This window comes from Pleurodeles waltl, chromosome 11 (genome assembly GCF_031143425.1).
Source record: "Pleurodeles waltl isolate 20211129_DDA chromosome 11, aPleWal1.hap1.20221129, whole genome shotgun sequence".
Lineage (NCBI taxonomy): Eukaryota > Metazoa > Chordata > Amphibia > Caudata > Salamandridae > Pleurodeles > Pleurodeles waltl.
The window spans coordinates 693,045,365-693,069,292 of NC_090450.1; the positions used below are offsets into that span (position 1 = coordinate 693,045,365).

At 42.8% G+C, this 23,928-nt stretch overlaps 1 protein-coding gene across 1 annotated transcript in view; it reads right to left on the reverse strand.

Annotated features, from left to right (window-relative positions):
- The window catches only part of TGOLN2 (trans-golgi network protein 2), a 152,159-nt gene that overhangs the window by 78,867 nt on the left and 49,364 nt on the right, over positions 1-23,928 (reverse strand). The window contains exon 2 of the mRNA XM_069214234.1: positions 10,668-12,127. Coding sequence (XP_069070335.1) covers positions 10,668-12,127 — 1,460 coding nt within the window. The remainder of the gene's footprint in view (positions 1-10,667; positions 12,128-23,928) is intronic.

A 23,928-nucleotide genomic window follows, 5' to 3' on the forward strand; every position in this document is an offset into this window, starting at 1 on the left:
AATACCTTACTGGATAGCCCAGAAAACAAATCAGCTGGAAGCTGTGTTTCCCCATACGGGACCACAGGAAAAACATAGAATTCTTACAATTTGCTTGGCCTATTCGGATGGTTCCCTCTGTGGATGACCGTGCCACATGGGGTACGGTCTCTGCTGCAATATATACTACTACACATGGTACCCCGACACTTGCCAACTTACCGGAAGTATTAAAACAGATACAGAATGAGCATAGGGCAGCACCTGCCCTAGATTTGGGGATGAAATTAATGTGTAATTTCAACGCTGTATCCTTGATTATACTGAGTAACATTAGAGGGGAAGAGGTAGCACTGGCTATACACCAGCGTCTCAGAGAAACTCCACATTTGGAACAAGAGAGACAGCTATCAAAAATGATTTCCAATACCTATACTAGTATAGGACGGGATAGTCTGGGAGCCAAGCCAAAGAAGCTGGAAGTACAGAGTACCGCCCCTAAGGAAGGTAAGAAACAGATGCAAGAAGGTTCCAAAAAGCGCTGGGAAAAGCCAAGACAATTTAAAGACAGACAGAAGCAGAGAGCAGATTCTCCACATCCGGAGAACTCCGAAAGGAGATAAACTCTCAGAAACAGGGAGAATATTAGAACTTCTGAAAGATATACTGATTCACGTCCCTCTCGTTCCTTTCAGGACGCTCCGGATAGGCATAGCGAGAGAGGGGGCCGTCCTGACCGACCCCCTGAATATGTGAAACAAAAGAAAGACTCACCACAGTCTAGTCAAGAAAGAAGAGAAGACTTCACAACAAAAGCCACAGTTTAAGAAGAAAAAGGTGGCAGCACTATCAGTCAAAAATGCCAATACACTTGAGAACGTTGCTGAAGAACAAGACATGGGTGGTGACACTGCTAGACAGCGCCGCAGAGGTCACAATATGTCGCCAGAGTCTGAAAGATCATCTGGATGCAACAGCAACTAGTGCTTTTATTGCAGTTAAAACAGCGGACGGGCGCATACTCCCACCTGATAAATTGTATGAGCTAAAGATCCAAATTGAGGGAGACGTGGAACGCACCATTGGTGTGATCTTTTGGGACAAACTTAATTGTGACATCCTATTGGACGAAAGAGATTGGCCACCTGAACACATCTGTAAGCTCCCACATGGGGAAGATTGTCATTGTGCCTTCTTTCTCTAATCTTGTTCCGGAGGCGGAAAAGGAAGCCTACCCTGTCAGATTGGCTCTAGCGCAGGCAACTGCATTATACCGCAATCATGTAGGTTGGGACAGGGATTCTCCGCGTCATGTAATACCTATCAGGTCTACACCCCAGACTCAGACACAATATCCAGTTAAACACGAGGCTAAAGCTCCAGTGAGGGAGATCCTCACTCAGCTAGAATATCAGGGGTTAGTTGAGCCCCGCGCTTCTGCAATGAATAACCCGTTATTCCCAGTTGCGAAGCCAGAACTTTCCTATATAGAATAGTCTTAGATTAGACATTTAAACCGCCATACCCGTACATATGCTATACGAAATTCACATAGCACAGCACTGATAAAAAATATAGTGCGCAAAAAATATAAAACAACATTGGGTATCTCCAATGGGTTCTTCTGCCAGAATTTAGCGTAAGAAAGTCGGGACTTGAGAGCATTCTTATTTGGCTCACAAAAACGCTTTCGCCATTTACCCCAGGGCTATAAGAATAGTCCAGGGCTATTCTCTGCCCGAGTAACATCAATATTACATGGTATTGATCCTGAGGAGTTATGCTATGTGGATGACGTTTATCTCACAGACGAGGACCTGAACATTCATCTTGTAAGGGTCGACCGAATCATTTTGGGGTTTGCAGAAGTAGGTTATAAATTCAACTTAAGAAAAGTAGGATTGCCTTTAGTACTTGGGATACGAGCTATCAAACGAAGGAAAGAACCTGGCCTCACACTTCCTAGAGAAGTGTGCACAACTGCACCCACCAAATACGCTAAAGAAACTACAGTCTTTACTTGGTTTCTTCAATTTTGGCAGAACATACATTCCTGACTATGCACAACGTATCAAGCCACTATAAGACTTAATACGTCCAGATTTTTCTAGCAGACACTGGACAGTTGAACATACAAGCATCCTTAGGGAATTGCAACAGGACACGCTGGAAGCTAAACACTTGCACACATGTGACAATAAAACAAATTTGGTCATCAGAATAATTGCTGGTGCCATTGAGTTTACTTATGTCACCTTCAATGAGGATGACACAGTGCCCATAGCATATAAATCACATTTATACTCAAATGCAGAGCAACGTTTTGCACCCTCAGAAAAGACTGCAGTTCAGATGTCTGTCATAAAAGAGAGGCCACTTGCCCAAGGGAAACACATTATTGTTGTTACCCAGGTGCCAGCCTTAGAGGCACTCACCAAAGCGAGCGTTCCCAACGCTAAAGCATTACATCCACACTGAATTCAGTGGGCGACTTCTGACGGCTACTGATGTTGATTATATTTTTGATTCAAAACTCCAGACACCATAATTTCTCCAATACGGACAGGAGTGCCCCGTTCCTCTACATCGTTTGCCTTTAGACAACTACCATACTGTCATTTATACTGATGGTTCAGCTCAACCAGCTGTAGGTACCAAACATCAATACTCAGCCGCTTGAGCAGCCGTGAGTGGAGTGATGAAGGATGGAGTTTTCCACCCTCACAATGCCTACATGCCGACCCTAGGAGACTGCACAGCTCAGTTAGCCGAACTCAAAGGCCTCATTATAGGCGCTACAAAAAACAGAGACAGGAAGATTGACTCTGATAGTATGTGATTCATATTACTGTGTTCAGTCTTACAATGATTATCTTAATTGATTAATTCATTGGAAACAGGTTTAGAGATTCTAAAGGGAACACCATAAAACTTAAGACATTGCATTGTGGGGTACAGTAGCTGGTCTTAAGGATAAGCTACTGTGCATCCATGTAGTACATACATTGGGCCACCAACGTGTAGGAGTACACGTTACCGGCAATACTTTGGCTGACGAAGCAGCCAAATCTGCTCTGCAGTGACTCGTTCCCATACGAGATTGGATAATGAAATAGTGACTGCTGAGAAAGCTTCAGCTGAAGGCAAGTCTCTCCCGAAAGGGTACCCTACAAAATATTCTTACCACATCAGTGCACAGAATGTTGCTTCTGCAACACTTCTTGGGGTTGGAGATCGAGCAATCCCCAACCAAGACCAGAGACTAGATCTAGTAAAAGCAGCACATGAGGGTGTCGCTTCTGCTATGCTGGTATTTCGGGCACAGTAACACTCTTACAGAAAAGATTCTGGCGGCCAGGTCTATACAAACAGACAAAGCAATACATCCTTTCTTGTGACATTTGCCAGCAAATAAAGGGCTCCAATATCAAACGCCCACCACAGACATACCTCGTAGTGTCCAGCAGGACATTACAATGTGTATACCTAGACCACTGTTGGTCCACTCCAACCTAATAAAGCATACAAATATATCCTGGTCACTGGAGATTCTTGTTCTAGATTCCTGTGGGTATGGCCGCAGTGGTTGGCTGACGCTCGAACTGTTATGAAAGATTTTCTGATCTTTATCGGTACATATGCGGTTGCAGCGTTCCATTTGGACCAGGGCCCTGCATTTGCCTTCTAGGGCATTCAGGGACACCATGGGGACGATGGGTGTTGAACTCCATTACTCCTCACCATACCATCCCGAAGGAAATTTGGTCGTGGAGAGGCGGAACTGTGATCTAAAGCAGTCTTTAACAGCTAGAGTATTAGGTTCTGGCCGCAGCTGGCTTCATCACCTATATGGGGTCCAGAGAGCACTGAATAATCTGCCAAGACGGTCCTTGGGGGGACGAACTCACTATGAGGTTCTCTTTGGGATACCTATGTATGTCTCAGATCTTGATGGTTCTGGTATGGTGGCAGCAGAAACATCTTTTGACATAAATGAACATATCACTGTCTTATAGGAGCTTCATCAATTTCGAGATGATAAATTATCCACCAGTGCTGCCACCTTAGGAATAAGGGATATACCAACAACTTCCACTGGCTGGATTCCTAAAGTTGTGGTTGTGGTTCGTGAAAAGATTGCTGTGAAGAAGGAATTCGGTCCATCCTGCAGAGCACCAGTCTCAGTCCTGGGAATACAAGATACCAGAATTGTTATCTTGCCACCGTTGCCTGGTTCCCGAGAAAACAGATTTGTTTCGATTGACAACATCAAACAACATCATGTGGCCGATCCTGCACAGTAGACCCAAAGGTCCCCTGGGTAGTTCCCGATCCCCTCTCACTACCCAACAGGATATACTTCTTCAGAATAGAGCGACCAACACTATTGTGGACTATGCAACAATGTCCAACAATGCTATAAATTCCTCCTCGACCATGTGGGCGGAAAATGAGCTTTTGCTGGTTCCTGTTACCACTTCAACGACGACACCTGTTCAAGAGTTGACCGTCTTATACACCAATACAACACAGACTGATAGCACTATCTATTATGAGCCTCCACGTGAAGTGGACCCATCTACAAGTACTGCACTTGCTCTTGTCTTTGCAGAGACTGGCTCTGGTTACTTCATCGACATTGATGACTTTTCTTCAGACTCATCCACTCCAGTGATTGAAAATGTTTCAAAGACACGCCATCTATATCAATGGCTCAAAAAGAATTACTTAATATACCCCTGGAACTACTTATGGTTCTGCCTAACGTTTTCTACCTTATTTCTATGGATTGGTTTTGTGACTGTTTTCTTCTTGCTTATATGTGGTCATTACATTCTGTCGCGTCAGTGAATGAAGTCTTAACACCATATCACTCCTCACACAAGATCCGCAGAGACTTGCCCCCGGCGAACATTTCAGCTGTACCCATTTCTGATGGGATTGTGTGTGACAAAGTTCCATTTGAAAAATACGGGCCCACTGAGATCATTCAAATTCCATATGTATTCAAAATACCTATGACAGATATTACACGCAGTGTTGTATCTGATGATTGGGAAGTCCAGGCAGTTGATTTTATGTTAACTGAGATGAAGGACTATTCAGTATTTGAAAGTGATGATGTACATATATCTAAATACAATGAATTACAGGGAAGTGTTCTGCTATAATAATTGGGGACATTACTACCTGCACCGTACAACTAGACATAGACCGGTACTTAATTACACACAGTGGGAACATTGTTTGCCACCACCAATGGGGAGCCCGAAAAGTTATTTCGAGAAATTCACTTATTTTTCTGGGCATGACACAATAAATTTTTCAAACTGCCTCCTTCAAAAATAAGGAAAATGTTGCTAACCGATACAAAACTGATATATTCAGATTCCTTTGTTTCCCGTCTTGCCGTTAAAGGTTACGATCATTGGAAGAACACTATTGATTTAAAGAGTGTATGGGGAACACAAGATTGGCAAATACAGGGTAGGGAAGCCTTGTTTAGAGCATGCATGATCCCTGTACAAATGATTTTTTTAAATGGCACTGTTCAGCAGACGCCATGCCTAGTATTAGTAAAAATAAAAGAAATGAACATGCCCAGTATCCCCACACTGGCTAAGTTTAATGATTGACAATTCTTCCTGAATAACACCCAAGAAGAACTAGATGCAAAAGTTCAGGCTGGTACCTATGATTCTTGACTTTCCAGTCCCGGCGGGTGGTTAGTTTGGCCAATAGACACCAATTGATGTCAGGCGTGTTTTTAAAATTTCTCAGGGGGTTTCAAGATTAGCCAGCCAGATCCTCGCTTTATCTCAGGTCAACACACGGGGATAGTTACTACATACAGTGTGTGTAAACTGTGTCAACAATGGATACAGTCCAACACGTTAGCCGCAGTTAAAGAACACCTTAACACTCTTTCTGAAAATATAGACTTGCAGGACTTCTTGTTAGGTCCTAGGAAACAGCGCTCTAAAAGATTTATCTATGCTTTGTATCATGAGATATGGAAACTTTCTCAGATAGAAGCTAATGCACGTTTAAGGCAAATCGATAAAGAAAACTTAGAGAAGGCTTTGGCGGTTGTCGATAACAGCATGAACACCCTGTCCAACAGAAGTTATTACCTAACAAACAGTGTCATCTCCGATAGAAATCATTCAGATAGACATGTCCGGTTTATACCATGGACAAAGTCAGATGCGTTCTATTATGCAGCTTGGTTGCACGTTACAAACATTGAAAAATGGCCGTATTCCATGGCAATACATTAATGGTAGTGAATTGTTTGCTGATTTGAATTAATCCGAGAAACAACAGACAATGGCTAAAAGGGAAGCAAGTTTCACCATGCTTCATATAGAGAGGTTAGAAAAGTTGCCTTTTATGATAGCAGAGAGTCCTTCGACTGTCTGGCCCCTACATGGCATTATTAATCTGCCAATATCCACCTTTCTTTTTTCAAAATGCCTGAAACATCCTACCGTGGGCAGGTATGAGCGTTTGGGCGATAGCTATATTAAGGAAGAGTGGGAGTTGCTCTTTGATTATAAATGTCTGAACGGCGAAACAGAGGTCTTTCTTAGCGGAAGCGAATGTGAGACTACTGTTAGTCATTCAATGATCTGCAAGCAAGTGTCACTTCACGGCCATTGCAATGCGGGGGTCGCAAACTTGGCCTGTTTCTTGAAGGGTACTCCCGTCCCTTTGATTCGACCAGCATTTCATGTACTTTCCAATGGCAGTTATGTGGTGCTGAGCAATCAAAGCTGTTGCGGTATGCGACCAGGAATTGCCTACACAATTTCGGTCTCTAAGGTCGTTACGTGTTGTGGACATGTTTCATTCCCCCACACACGAGAGATAAAGGTATCAGAAATGTGGCCTCACATTGATACTATTAATGTAAATTATGACAAGCTGAGCAGACTAAAGGCGCTACTGTTTCAACAACCGGTCACGTTGACATCCGCTAAAGAGACGTAGGCTCTCCAGATTGTGAGATCATCAGCTGAGATACAATCCCTATTAAATACCAACTTCCCCAAGCACTTTGGTGAGGTGGTATACAGAATTTTCAACACCTCTGGCACTACTGGAATTGTCCATTTCTTTAAGGCTGTCGGGTATGGATTTGTGTCAGTCTTCCAGACTATCTTCGGAGTCATCCCATCGGCCATCCATTCACTATTTTCAAGTGTGTTTTGTGGCTTTCCTGTAATTTTGGCATTAATTGGAGGAATACTGCTGCTATTTTTTCTGATTTGCAGTGGTTGTTTCTTTACAGCTACATGGAGCAATGGAGAAGCTGCCACCAGCACAACTGTGCCGTGAACGCATGGTTCAGATCTTCGATGCTTCCTTGCTGGAGGAACTGGAGTGGAACTGGTCATTGTCATTTCGGCCACTCCTCTGGTGCGTGCAGCCTGTCTTTCGCTGCGTATGGTGCTTCTTCGAACATTTGCCAACAGTGTGTCTTGCCGTCATGCCAGTGCCTCCTGTGGACCAAGAGCTGATGTCCCCGATGAGGGTTCATACATGGTCGTTCCCCATGAGAGTACGGCTGATCCGCGAGCCACTTATAAACACTCTGTGTTGACTGAGTTGGCTCTTCATTCTAAGGAGAATGGCACTGATGCAGGTGGGCCTGCACAAGAGACTATGGCGCACTTTTCCTCCGTGAATCCCTCCGCACACGTGATCGATCTTACACCTGATGATTTGGCCTCATTTTTTGATGACTTTTTAGTTGATGGATTCGGAGCTACTCTTCAAGAACATGACTATTGTTCCACAAATTAGTGATTGTTTTTTTTTCTTTTCACACAAAATTCTAAATATTTACTTTAGCCTGCTGTGCTTGTCATGGTCAACATTAGGTCTCTTTTGTATGTTTTTAAACTATTAATTTTAACTATGCTCTTTTAACTTTTGTTTTTATGCTTCGCTTTTAGTTCAGGGCAGTTTTTTTTAGCTTTTTGGATTTCCTCACCTTCGGTGGCGTCCAGTACTGGTGTCATACTTGTTACGGCAATAGGAAGGGGGTAGTGAATTCTAGTTTGTTTTAGTGGGATAACAGGAGTTAGCTTAGCCTTTGGCTTGCAGAATCGTGCCCCCGTCACCTAGTGACTTTTAACCTACTTAGCTTGCTCTGACTTAGCCCATTTATTTAATTAATTCTTCTAAGATGGCTTCCTTGTTTATAGTTAGGCCATTTGTTTAGCTTTATGTTATCAGTTCCACCGCACTAAGGTGCCAAATCAAGAGACAAAGACAAAAACTGTAGGTGTTCACATTAGGTACTTTCCCTCTTCACGCTTTTGAGCGAATTGTTTATATTAATTACTGTCCCAAGCATGTTGTGTTTTCAATTGTTTGGGAACAACCTACGTCAGGGGCCCAAGTAGGTCTGTATAAATACATCACACTTTAGACAGATAATCAGAGGGATTCCGACCAGACACCATCGTTGCTGCACATCGCCTTGACGCTGACCCGGACTTCGTGTTTCTCCTGAGTCTGAGCTCGAGACCTCATTCCAAGGTAACGAGGGTTGCGGGCTCCTTCCCGGGACATGGCATTGGCAGATTAGGTTTAACATACCCAGCTCTCCTCTAGGTAGAAGGTTAGGCCATTTATGATAGGGTACTAGGACATATTATACACTCTATGTCTTTTATGTTACTGCAAGATGGTGGGGGTCTTCATAACCATGACTCTTGTCTTTACAATTCTATTTCTTGCACTGTTCATTATCCTAATCATTGAAGCCCATGCGATTTACCGCAGATTGCAGATTGTATTAAATAAAAACTATTGAAAGATTACTGCATCTTTGTTATTGCCTGTGTTTGGTTGAGACATGATATATCTGTGAGAAAGGGGTAATCTCCATTTAACCACGACACTCCCTGAGATGTCATACTTCCGAGTCCATGTATAAAGGCTGCCACAAATCACCTTTAACTGTTTGGGTTCTTGATAAGGTACTGCTAGTGAGCCGGAAGGGTTGGGACTACAGTTACAACTTGTTATAGGATAGGCACAGTTGCCTACAAACATAAGTACTGTCATCCTTGAACCAGCAGTCTTGCCCAGAGCAAGAGACCAACTACGACAGTGTGTCCTATATCCACACTTTAATCAATGTGAAATACAGCCGGCAAACAAACAGCCGAACAGATGCAGTTACCAATTAGACACAATGTAATTCATAAGACGATGGGTGCATTAGATTTAAAATGGCATGCATCCAGTAAGAAAAAAACAATTCAAAGTTCCCTACTGTTTCGATTACAGACTCATAAAAGGCCTTCTTTGGGACCACTGACTGAACATAACTGCAATGGTAGCCAACAAAAAATAGTACTGTAGGTCAGAACATAAAATACAAACACTGCACCCTAATGAAAAACAAAAGTACATGAAGAACCTGTATGAATTCTAGAATGCCCACTTCGAATGGCGTTCCTCCATAGAGACAAATGATTTCTGGAATTTGTGTGATGTGTTTTATTTTACATTCTATGCCAGAGAAACCATCTTTGGTGAAAATCATTATTTGTATACTGAACGAATGGTCCTGGTTGTGGGAGTGGTCGATACTAAACATAAGACTGATTACGTATTTTTTATTATTGAAACAGTAAGAGTCCATGCAATGGAGGCCCAGGTTCTCTCTTAACTCTACAATGGAAAAGACTGCAGGTGAGGCTCCATATACCGCTAAGCATCTGCAAAGTTCTGGAGCTCTGTAGGTGCAACTAAATAACAGGCTCAAGTGCCCCAGGCTCAGACTGCTTCACTGCCTTCCCATAGCCAGGTGAGTGAATTTCGAGGAACAACTTACTACCTGCTAATATTCCCCATTTACAGAGGAGGACCCTGGTCTATAATCAACGAAGACTCACATGATGTCCCAGTACACTCTAAGTCTTTCAGTGCTCTTCTTTTCCAGATCCTCTGTTTTTCTAAAGCTCATTTTGAATGGTGGGTCATGTCTGGTCCTCAAACACTACCTTTGAAATTCTCTCCCTTTCTAACTGCATTCCATCAGCAGCAAACACCTTTCCACAGCATGTTAAATAAGTGACTATCCTTCTTAAACAATGCTGTTAAACATGTCCTGTACTCTCTCAGCATGCTTACCCATAATAGTTTTGTTGTTTATAGGTTCAGTTAACATAAATAAATTAAATGTGTCTCAGGAGTTTTTGTAGTCACTTTGGAAACTGCTACAAAGACATTTAAGAAAGAAGACAATAGATAGATGTTTCCTCAATGTACTGTAACTGTGGTTAATCAAAGTGCACACATGACTCTCCTGTAGCATGCCGATACACTATTAATCAAAATCAAAACCATATGCTTCATTTGACCTAAATTAATTTATGAGGTAGTCTCGTCTTTGAAAATTGCTGAGAAAAGAGCTGCTTAAAAAAAACAAAAAATGACTACCACTCACGTTACTCAAGAAAACCAAAACAAATCAAGTCCTAGGTCTTTAGCTAAACGTGTTAGTAAACTCATACTTCATACAGTTTGATTTAAAAGGTGTAATAGCATTGCAAACAAGAAACAATGAGATAATGCATGGAGACACATTGGTGTGGTTAACAAGGGTGCTTTACACTGTTAAATACAAGTACTTAGGTAGACGTAGGGCTTAAAACAAGACTTACCTTTCTTTTATTATGATAAGCGATGTACAAAGCAGCAACAAGAATGGCTGTCGTCACAAGGTAGGCAAAGAAATGACTGTTTTCTGACTGCTCCTTGGAAACATCAATAGCGTCTTGGAGATTTCCAGCTGGAGATTTGCCAAGGCCATTTAGTTTTCCCTCCTCACCAGGAGCATTATCATCCTCATCAGCACCGTTTACATCATCACCTTCTACATCTTGTGGAGGATCTGTTAACTCGTCACCATTTTCCTCTTCCCCATCTACTTGGTTATCAGCATCAGGGATAGCATTATCAGCCTTCCCATTATCAGCTGCTGCATCAGTCTTTGGAGGGGCTTGGCCCTGGGCGTTCGGTGGGGCTTGGCCCTGGGCGTTCGGTGGGGCTTGGCCCTGGGCGTTCGGTGGGGCTTGGCCCTGGGCGTTCGGTGGGGCTTGGCCCTGGGCGTTCGGTGGGGCTTGGCCCTGGGCGTTCGGTGGGGACTGGCCCTGGGAGCCCAGAGGGGACTGAGCGGACTGGCCCTGGGAGCCCGGAGGGGACTGAGCGGACTGGCCCTGGGAGCCCGGAGGGGACTGAGCGGACTGGCCCTGGGCGCCCGGAGCGGACTGAGCGGACTGGCCCTGGGCGCCCGGAGCGGACTGAGCGGACTGGCCCTGGGCGCCCGGAGCGGACTGAGCGGACTGGCCCTGGGCGCCCGGAGCGGACTGGCCCTGGGCGCCCGGAGCGGACTGGCCCTGGGCGCCCGGAGCGGACTGGCCCTGGGCGCCCGGAGCGGACTGGCCCTGGGCGCCCGGAGCGGACTGAGCGGACTGGCCCTGGGCGCCCGGAGCGGACTGAGCGGACTGGCCCTGGGCGCCCGGAACGGACTGAGCGGACTGGCCCTGGGCGCCCGGAACGGACTGGCCCTGGACGCCCGGAACGGACTGAGCGGACTGGCCCTGGATGCCCGGAACGGACTGAGCGGACTGGCCCTGGGCGCCCGGAGCGGACTGGCCCTGGCCGCCCGGAGCAGACTGAGCGGACTGGCCCTGGCCGCCCGGAGCAGACTGAGCGGACTGGCCCTGGCCGCCCGGAGCGGACTGAGCGGACTGGCCCTGGCCGCCCGGAGCGGACTGAGCGGACTGGCCCTGGCCGCCCGGAGCGGACTGGCCCTGGCCGCCCGGAGCGGACTGGCCCTGGCCGCCCGGAGCGGACTGGCCCTGGCCGCCCGGAGCGGACTGGCCCTGGCCGCCCGGAGCGGACTGAGGGTACTGGCCCTGGACGCCCGGAGCGGACTGAGGGGACTGGCCCTGGCCGCCCGGAGCGGACTGAGGGGACTGGCCCTGGCCGCCCGGAGGGGACTGGCCCTGGGAACCCGAAGGGACTTGGCCATTGGCGTTGGGAGGGGCATGGCCATTGGTCTTCGGAGGCGTGGTATCTTCATCACTCTTCTGGTCACCATCCTGCTGTCTAGAGTGACCTAAAAATAAAATAATGGGACGTGAACATTCAGAGAACATTTACAATTTATAGAGCAATCCAGGCAGGTTGTGATGTAAAAAGCTAACAATGCATTTTAATTTTTCTGAGTATTTCAAACAAACACTGTACTTGGCAATAATAATGTTTAAAAAAATGCATTGTAGTAGGTGGTTAAAAACCGAAGTGCTGCTAAATTGTGGTTGATGAATAATGAGGAAAAACACTCATATTGTAATCCATAGACTATACTGCAGAGGTTACATATTTACATTGGGTCATATGGGTGTGAGGGGCCAGACATGCAAGTATGGTGGGGGAAGACTGTCAGCTGACCTTCTAAATGGAGGAGGTAAACTTTATAAAAGAGAGAGGCTTTATTGTGTAAAGTGAGTGGAGTTTCTCAGATTTCCTTGCACAATAATGATGAGGAGGAGGAGTGTGTGTGTGTGTGTGTGTGTGTGTGTGTGTGTGTACACGTACACACACACACACACACACACACACACACACACACACACACACACACACCCCCTACACCTCAAGGACTCGCCCACTCACTACTGGCCTGTTCTGGTCAGCTCATAAAGAACAGGCATTCTGTTCACTCAAACTGAATTAGCAATCAAGATGGCTTTAAATCTTATTTTTATCTTATAACATTTGTTGTACATTCAAAGGCAGAAGTCAAATCTCAGCTTATGTCTTCTTACAATTTGCTGCTTACGTTGTCCTGGAGGTTGGTGTTTACTTTTCGCTGACTGCACAAGTAGGATAGTTTGTAAAGTAAACTGCCTGACAACTGTACTGTACAATCACTGTGAAATGAAAAGCTGTAAGATGTCAGGCTTTTTTCTAACACACAACATATGAAGAGCTTCTAATTGAACTGTACATATATTAAAACATATATTTCAGTAGATAGGAACACACATTTTTCTGTATTTCAGTGTGATGGGAAAAAGATCTTAATAGGGTGAAAACAAATCTGAACACTTGGGGATGTGCAAATGATAAATATTTTTGCTGAAACCCAATTTCCACACATTTTTTTCATATGTTATGTAGTTTTATCAGCAAAATTGCAAATTAGTGTGAGCGTTTGTGGCCATTTCGATCACAAATGCGCTGTCTGTAAATGACAGTGTGTTGCCACATCATGCTTTAGTAATGTATTTATTAAAAGTGAGTTTTTAAACATGAACTGAGAAATATTCCTGCACGCACTCTGATGATAATGCTATTGTGAACTAAGGGGCATATCAGGGGCCATGTGTACCCTATATGCACACTAGATTCTTATTATACATGGAGCAAATGTGTAGTCCATTAAATCAAAGTATTTATGCACAGTAGATATGCTGAACTCACATATTTGAAGGTGCCATCAAAACGCGACTGTAAAATAAAATATTTGCGAAGGATCGCCCAATTTATAACAGGTCAAGTACTTTACAGTTAGGTTGAGTAGATAACTCAAGTCACTTGACCTGCATGCCTGGTAACATGTTATGATTTTCGGAGGCCTGGTGTACGTGAGATTTTACAGACTAACTGTGGCAAATCTAAAGATTTCATTCAGAGGGAAGAAGGATTACTGAAGTAGTCCCTTGAAGTAGCTATTTCATTATTCAGGGTGCTGGTGAGGGATTCAGTGGTCTGGAAAGGAAGGCGATTATCTGAGTGTTCAATATCTCTAAACGTTGCTGCTTTTAGGCTGATTGGCTGCCAGCACTTCAAGGCATCCATCTTGGGGCCAATATACATGATAGCACTGTCTAAATGATCTACAGAGCTGAAAATGATAACTAAAGCTTAAATGTAAGGGAAAATGCACTTTAAGGAACATATGTATATATATGCTGTAGCACCTGTTACAGGAGTCTGGGACATTAAAATGCATTGTAGTGAATGTTTTTTAGCATCACAAAAAGGAGAATGTATAAAGGGTGATCACAGATTTTAGTTACAATATAAATCATTTTTTGCTTGCAGCATACTCATTTTAGGGTTTGTAGTGTGTTCTAAGGTGGTTTTACCCTGTGAAAAAGCCTTCTGCTAGGATTTCATGAATCATGTTTGAGACAAAACTGTTTTCTCATGATTTTCCCATAGCGGTTATGGAAGGTGCGCCAGAAGCTAAAATGATAGCATATATTCTGTGAATATACACTATCTTTCTCAGCTATATGAGAATGAAGTCTCACATTCTCAGTAAAATATGTACTTCCAACAGGAGGAGCCTGTCTGTTGATTCCCGTGTTCTACTGCAGCCATCACAGAGTGTTCTAAAGAACAACTAGTGCCCTAACAGTCTTACTTATGACGAAAGTGGGGCACACCTGAAGCCACCTTGATTGAATCAAACTGGTAAAACTTAAAACATTTATTTTGGAAGGGAACAAAATGAGGGGGGTTCATTTTGCCATTGTAATTATGGTTAGTAATGTAAAAAGAAAAATTAGAACACCTTTTTAAGTTTTTAACTATCTTTCTCTTCTGTTTCATTAAAACATTCTGACATGCAGACTGAAACATGCACTTTCAACACCAGCAGCAGACTGCCAGTTAATTCCCTGGTGATCAGCAGCTTTACTACAATGAGCGACTAGAGTGCTAACATTCTGAATTTATGCCAAAAGTGTGGCACATCTTGATGGAATCGAAGTGGAAAACTGAAAGCATTTTCTACTGAGGATACTGCTGTAAATGAGGAAATTAGAGAGCTTCGTAACAAATACGTCTCCCAAGATGGCCATAAAAAAAAAAGAGCCCAAATAGCACCCAAATGTAGCCCAAGTATAGCCCAACAACAGTAGTGTGCAAAACACTTCATTTGTTTCTCTGCAATTTATATAGCACAGACTTGACTCAAAGCTATTGTTGTGCTTTACATGACGATCAGTTACATTACACATTCATTTTGGTTTTAGGCGTGGGGAGATTAAGCGTCTCCAGAATAACCCAGAATCACAGGATGTCAACTTGATGCCGAAACTCAAACCTCCACAGTTGCAAAGTCTGCAGCTCTGGCCATAACTTCACATCCTCTCTCATAAATGTTACAAATAATCAAGTGATCAACTGGATTGAAAAAACATTAAGATAGCAAATAATTTTAAAGTGTTCTGTCACTATTTCAGAACTCAGTAAATATGTCCTCATTTTATGTGCCACACTTTTGTAATAAATGTAGAATGTTAACAATCTAGTTCTTCGTTAGAATCTCTGGGGAGGCAAAGGTTGGGGGCACGAACTCAGAAAACTGAGGGCCGTAAGGAGGGTGCACAGGCAATACATTGACCACGGTGTGCAGATAGGAGGGGAAGTGGCAGCACAATGGATCATGGAGGGCAGGGGGAAGGAGGTCAGGGGTAGCAAACCATGCAGGACAGGCAAGAGCGGCTGTGGCAATATAACAGACTATGGAGGGCAGAAGGAAGAGGTAGTGGAAGTACAACGAAACATGCCAACAGACTCGATTCAGGCAGGAGATTCCCGATGTTTTTAAGCCTAGAGGGGCATAATTGTATCTGCATCCTGCCTAAATGTTGCAGTGATAATATCAAAGATGCCATACAAGATCTCATCAATGATATAATATGTGGAGCAATTAGCTGTGCATGGTGAAGGCGCAAGTTATAGTTACCTTAGGGTGCGAGTTATAGTTACTTATAAGAACTCTAACTAGATCTGCTGAGTTTCTATGGTTTTGTACCAGTAAATTCAGAGCCTAACTATAACGTTTCTGTAATCTTTGTTTAGTTCAGTGAATTTCTATGGTTTTTAATGTAAAGCAATTTTAATTACTATATGTTATTCCATACCCTGCTGCACACGGCCGTAGGTGGGAGGGGTTGGTCTCAAAGCCTGGCCTGTAGCCAGGGCTTGCAGTAAAGCCCTTATAACAACTCAACCCCACACACATCCTTTAGCTGTGGGCATCGCAGGGTGGCCACAGGGCCTGTCTCTGTCAGTGAATCTGTGAGTGGGTTCATGAGTGTTTGAGTGGGTCTGAAAGTGGGTATGAGGAGGTGCATGAGTGTCTGAGGAGCTGTTATACATGTACTCAGAAACTGAGTGAGTGAATTAGTGTATAAATGGGTCTGTGGTTTTTCTTTCAAACCTTTTCATATTCGCACTCAGTTTCTACTTTCTTTAACTAAAGTAGTATTTGAACTTAAAACTTAACTGGTCGCTAAAGTGAGCACTATATAACTTTTACCATACGGAATCAGCCTGATCTCCCGGACTACTCTATTTTTGTACATGCACACAGGTACATATATACAATATATGCTGAACTCCCTACTTTGTTTTTAGAAATGATCTAGTAGTTTATAGAGTAATTCAAGGAGCAGTACCTCAGAGTATGTCATCTGTAACATCATCAATGATGTAATTTACTATGCTATGAGTGATGTAATATGTGAGGTCATAAGCAGTTCATGGCGGGGGCTCAAGTTATACTATTCTCAATAAAATATAACTGGTGAATTATAGTGATTTTAAAGTTTTTAAACAGTTTCTAACTGATTTCAAAACCAGACTATAATGTCACTTTACCCTTTGTGTGTGTGTGTATCTATTTATATATATATATATATTTTTTTTTAACAGAGTGGCAGTAAACACTCTGTAGTTACATCTAGGGTTACCAGAGATAGTGATTTCTTGGATATGGGTCCCTTAATATCTTTGCCCCTGTTTGACCAACCTCCATGAAACTTTGCAGACCTGTTGCACCCATTAGATAAGAACTGAAAGCTTTGTAGCCTTTGGTCAAGGGAGTGGGGAAAAGGGGGGGGGGACTACCAAAACATGCTTGCCAGCCAAAGCATTTTATATAGACTTTTGTATTTTACGTAACGGCAAAACTGCTGAATGGACTGTAATTAAATTTCACAGCAGTGTACATTAGACTATGTAGATGATTCTTTTTGATATTGCAAGTGATCTTTAGGAGCAGTTATGAAAATATAAAAGGTCAACAACGTAGTGATATCTTGTAGCACAATACTACTAAAAGTAGAATGGAAACCCAAAAAATAAACTAGACTGTATATGTAAAGTTTCAGATTTACCAAATAAATGACTGAAATACACATTTATGGTCACATGCTAATAGAAAACTATAAACAAATATATAACAAATAGAATACACCTCAATCTACATAACTGTTCCTTGCATGCTCACAAAAGAAAACTGGCCCAACAGCGAAACAAAATCCATCTTTCTTGTGCATTCCTGTGCAACAAAATTAAAAATTGGCCTAGCAGTGAGCCACAGAAACTACTATTTGGGGGACATGCCAACTGTCAACTAGGAACATCAACCTAGCGGCTATCTATGCTCCAAGTAATAATCAGATCCCCTTCTTAGACTCCCACACACTGGCCCTGTTTAATGACCCACTCGCACCTACGACCTGGGGTGGTGATTTCAATTGCATTATGGACCCACAACTAGACCGATCTCATCCCCCAAAATCTTCAGCCCCTGGTCTGAGAAACAACCGTCATCTCCGTACGTGGAGTACACACATGGGATTAGTTGATGTATGGCGATTGAATCATCCCCAAGACCGTGAATAGTCATTTTATTCTCTGGCACACGACCTCTACACCAGGATAGATATTTTATTTAATACCACCAATAATGGTCCTCTTCTGAATAACGCAGAATATCTCGCAAAAACACATTCTGACCACAACCTGCTGACAGCACTTTTGTCCTTGGGGTATACCACAACCTGCTATACCCACCTGGCGCCTGCAAACAGAGGCCTTACTGGATCCGCCGTTCCGCGAATCATTGTCGGACACTATTCGGCAATATTTCTTAACAAAACGCTGACACAACTTCCTCCCGTGCAACAGAATGGGAAGCACATAAAGTGGTAATTTGTGGGCACTGTGTGGCCACAACTTGGGGAGTAAGACAACAATTAACTTGTGATCTTATTAAGATTGAACATGACTCATCAAGAAGAAATACACGCTGCAAAACCCTCCGGGTCCCCCACACAATTACGTCAACTTAGACGACACAGACATGAAACAGAATCCACTTTAAGTCATTATGATTATCGCACACACATGGCTTTACAACACGCTCAGGGAGATCGTTCGGGTAAAGTGCTTGCCTGGCTCCTCCGAGAAGCGAACCATAGAACACCAGCAATGGCCATCCTGTTGCCGGATGGGCGCATGGCCACGTCACAGCTCGCAATAAACTATGCTTTTCGCACTTACTACCAATGGCTGTAAGAACGCCCTGTTGACCTGAACACGGAAAGAGCATGCAGCTTTTTAAAAGGGGTACACCTTCCCAAATTGACTGATACACAACACAACATTATAGAAGAACCCATACAATTAGATGAACTTGCGACCGCGGTCAAGCAAATGGCGCATGGTATGACTCCAGGCAGTGATGGCTTACCCATTGAATATTACGCCACATATCCAACCACTCTCTACCCACGATTGTTAGAAGTCTACCAAGAAGGATTTCAACAGGGCTTCCTACCACACTCTATGAGAGAGGCCCTGATCGTAGCGCTACCTAAACCAGGGTGTGATACGACTGATTTAAAGTCGTACCGCCCCTCATTGCTACTTAACCTAGACTGCAAGATTCTGGCTAAGATACTTGCAAACCGCCTGTTACCCATAATGTACTCTTTGGTACACTACGACCAGTCAGGCTTTATACCAACCCGCACTACATTTATAAATATCAGATGCCTCTTACATTTAATACATAGCACACCGTCAGAAGACATGCATCGTGTAGCGGTCTCTCTGGATATAGAGAAGGCCTACGATACATTAGGATGGTACTTCTTATTTGCTTGTCTGGAAAAAATGGGATTCGGTCCTCGCCTATTGCGTTGGATCAGGACGCTATATGGAGAGCCACTAGCAAGAGTAAAAACAGGCAGGGTAATATCGAACTGCTTTAATATACAACACGGCACACAGCAAGGCTGCCCCTATCGCTGTTATTTGCTTTGGCAGTGGAGCCCCTGGCATGCTATCTACACTCTAAAGCCGAAGCCTGGGGCATATGGGACTCTCAGAGATTCCACGTGGTGTCATTATATGCGGACGATGCCTTGTATACCTCAGAGATGTGCACTCCACGCTTCCTGAACTTGAACACTTACTTTCACATTTTGGCACTGCATCAGGACTTCAGGTTAACTGGCCTAAATCATGTGTCTTCCCACTAGTATAATATCCTCCCACTACACGCCTTGCCGTGAATAATACACAACTACAGTGGCAATATGACACTTTTAAATACTTAGGAGTATACATACATCACTCAACCAAAAATCTCCTAGATGGCAACCTAACTAAAGCGCTAACGTCTGCCCGCACATCCCGCAATTCCTGGCAATCGCTACCTTTATCCCCAATGGGCAGAATAGCGATACCCAAGATGCTAATTCTACCCCGGTTGTTATAGTAGTTCTCAGCACTACCTGTTGTAGTGCCACGAGCCTTCTTCAAAGCGCTAAATAGTTTATTATTAGACTTAATATGGGGAGACAAACGCCGCAGAGTGGCACTATCTGTACTCCAGAGACCGCTCCACGAAGTGGGCCTAGGCGCCCCCCACTTTGAGTCTTACTACGCAGCAGCACAGCTACAATGGCCAACCACGTGGTTGATTTCTCCATCACACCCTGAGACATGTGAAGTAAAAGGCCATCTGCGTACCACAACACTATACACTTGGTTGACTAGTAACAGGACAAGTCACTCTACCATGACTCCATTGCTAAAAACGGCACATACATCCTGGCATCGTTACTTACATCCTAAACACTCACCCACTCCATATTCACCGGCAATAACACTGTGGGATATACCTGGATTATTACAAAATATACCAACCCAGACACTAGCACTACGGACAGATAAGGGCATCACGTGAATGGACCACATTTTTTCCGATGGTGTACTTAAATCCTTCCAGGATATGATTTCTGAATACAACATTACACCAGGACAGTTCATCACTTATTACACCACAATACAAGGCATACGACACACATGGGGCCCAGAAAACACCGAACCACCCACCTCTCTAGTCTTACATGCCATACTATCAGCAACGACAACTAAACGCATCATCTCCTCTCTATACACAGCACTTCGTGCACACACTGATATCCCATTACAAACAACACATGAAAAATGGAACAAGGTGCTACCAAACCCACTGACAACACCAGAGTGGAATCTAGCACTGCGCTCAGTAAAGGAGATTTCTCGTAATGCCAGATTTAGATTCCCTCACTTTAACTATATACACCAAGCATACTTAGACCCCCAACGTCTAAACCGTATGTACCCAACACACGAACCAGTTTGCCCGAGATGCGCTACATCCCCAGTGGGATTTTGCCACATAGTATGGGATTGCCTGAATTTACAAACTGTTTGGTATACAATCACTGTAATAATTACTGAAATAACAGGTTATACTCTACCTGTGACACCGTCCCTCTGCCTGTTAAGTATTCAAGCCAAAACTAAAAAAAAAATATATATATATATATATATATATATATATATATATACACCTCCACAAGTTCATAGATTTAGCACTTGTGATATTTAAGCGCAGGATAGCCATGGCATGGAAATCCCAAGTACCCCCATCAGTATCACAATGGTTGAAAGACCTTTTGTTGTGGTACAAAGCAGAAGCTCATCATCTACAGTGGCTCCGGGCATAGGGTATAACAAGCTCAGGGCTGGAATATTGGGAATCATTAGTTCTGAAGGTGGAAGCAAAAAATGACCTGCACCCACCATGAACGGAGCCCCCACCCCTAGTGGACACACATAACCACTATATAGTCATACATATACCCTATACACTTACACACATACCCAGATAACAGAACGCCAATGGAAATGGGCCCGACTTACATTTGCTACTCACATTACGAACTGGATCTTGTTATATATAAGACATAGCATGTCAAACATATTATGCAATATATGCATGGTGACTGTTAATTTTTCTCTTCTCCTTTTTCTTTATATTTTATTTTTGAATATATATCATTAACCTTACTTTTTCTTTTCATCAAAACAGTTTACAGTTTTGTTAATACAAAAATGTATGTTTATATATTTAACAAACTACATATCAGACAGGAAATACACCACAGTAACAGGTGAACTGACTGGACTCCTTTACAAATTGCTTTGAATGTTAGAACAAAATTTACACCTTGATGAGAAGAAATAACTTAACATTATACTGTTTTGTATCACTTGAATTTAAACATGTGAAAACCAATAAATAAATATACCAAAAAAACAAAAAAAACTGGCAACTAGGAAAAAAAAAATCTCTCAGTTTTCATAACAATCATATGTAGCACAATCCTACTAAAAGTAGCAATGGGCACATGCTAATAGAAATCTGTAAAGAAATAAATTAACAAATAGAATACATCTTAATCCAGACAAGTATTCTTTGCATGCTCAGTGGCTAAAAAAACTGGCCGACCAAGCCAAACAAAAAACATCTTTTTTTATGAATCCCTGTGCAACAAAATGAAGAATTACCCCAGCAGGGAGCCACACAAACTACTATTTGAATGACATGATAACTGGCCAGAGGAAAAAAAATAATCTCAATTTTTATAAAAATAACAATGATTGGCTTTTATTTTCTTTGGCCTTTATATGTAGCACAACCCTATTAATCCTATTTAAAGTAGCAAGGACGCCCAAAGAATAAACTAGGCTGCATATGTAAAGTTTCAGAATTACTACATGAACAACTGAAAGACCTATTTATGGTCACTTGGTAATGGAGAACTATAAAGAAATATAAAACACAACTTAATCTATATTAGTTTTCTTTGCATGCTCTCTGGCTCACAAAATGAAACTGTGACCAACAAGCCAAACAAAAGCCATCTTCCTTATGTACTCCTGTGGAACGAACGGGAAAAAGTGAGCTAGCAGTAAGGTACAAAACTACTATATGGAGGACATGATAATTGGCTATTATGAAAAAAAAACGTAATATTTATAACAATGATTGGCTTCCGTTCCCTTTGGGCTTCATATGTAGCACAATCCTACTAAAAGTAGAAAGGAAATCCAAAAATACACGACATTGCATATCTCAAGTTTCAGAATTACTACATGAACAACTAAAGACACATTTATGGTCAACTGATTATGTAAACCATTAAAGAAATACATATGGTAATAAATCCAACAGATAGATAGAAATGTGTTTGCCACTCTGTAGTTATAGTTAGTATTCTCAAAGATAGGAATTCATCTAATATTAGCTCCCTCATAAAGGTCCACCCATTTGACGAATCACCACAAATATTTTCAGACCTATAGCATTTTTCACATTTTGAGATGACATACATTTTTGTGGTGAATTGTTAAGGGGGCGCAAACCCCCCCCCCCCCCAAAAAAAAAAGGGTGGTGGTCTCAAAACGTTTTTCCACTAATGCACCAATGCAGCTTCAAAAGACTACTGTATCTGACATAGCGCGAAATGACAGAATTGATTTACGTGAGGTTTGACAGGATTATACATTGCGATGCAGTGAGTATGCTTTTTAGGTACTGTAGTTAAGTAGGGTAAGTATTTTTTAAGTTATAAGACATTTAAACTTACTGATATCTGTCACTGCGATACTTTTGCATAATTTCACAACATTTTGTGAAGCTACTGAGGTACATGGCTGTAAGCGTATTTAACAATATATAAAAATATACAAAAGCATTTCCCTACCTATCACCACTTTAATAAAGTGGCAATGGGGGGGTGGGGGACCTACTACTTACCTATATCTAAGGCCGTAACACTGAGCACAGCCAAGGTGTAGTAAAAATAGTATGGCTGCCTTTTCATTCTCTAAAAACAGCGATTACACAATTATATATTGGCTTGGCATCGCCATTTACCACAGTATGCTGCTAAATTATCATGATAAACCATGGCCCAACACATAACTAAGGCCTAGCTGTATTATTGGATTGTGGTTCCCTTGCATCAAGTATAGTGCCCCTTCACGGTAATCCACCCTACTGTAAGCCGCTCCATTGTATGACTCTTCTCTATTCTATGTAACTCCATTCTGTAAAAGTCTACCACACTTCATAATACTGTATGACTTTCTATTCCACTCTATGCCTCTGCACTCCAAGGTACAACACTCTACTCCACTATACAACACTTTTCTATGTCACAGCACTCCACTCTACAAGACCCTGCTCCCATGTGAACAATATACTACCTGCGCTAGTACATTCTACTCTGCGAAAGACCAAAACATACTATTGTACTTTACTCCACACTGCGTTACACCACTCCACTTGACTCTACTCCACTGTACGAGACTTTACCACACTCTATGCCACTATACAACAACCCACTCTACGCAGCTCCACTGTTTCACATACTAATGTACTCTATGCAACTCCACCCTTCAACATTCTACTGCACTGTATATCACTTTCCAACACTTTGCTCCTGTCCTTACTCCGTCACTTCACAACACTGTACTATTTTGTATGCCACTGTACTACACTACTCCACAATACTGTAGTCCACTATACAACACTCCATTTCATCCCATGCAACTTTGTATGCCACTGCACGCCACTTTACTCCACTCTGAGACAGTATTATACTCTACTCCACTACACCCCTCACCACTCTATGCCATTGTACTCTATAAAAGTGTATGCCAATCCACTCTACCACACTGTACTGTACACAATGCTGCTCCACA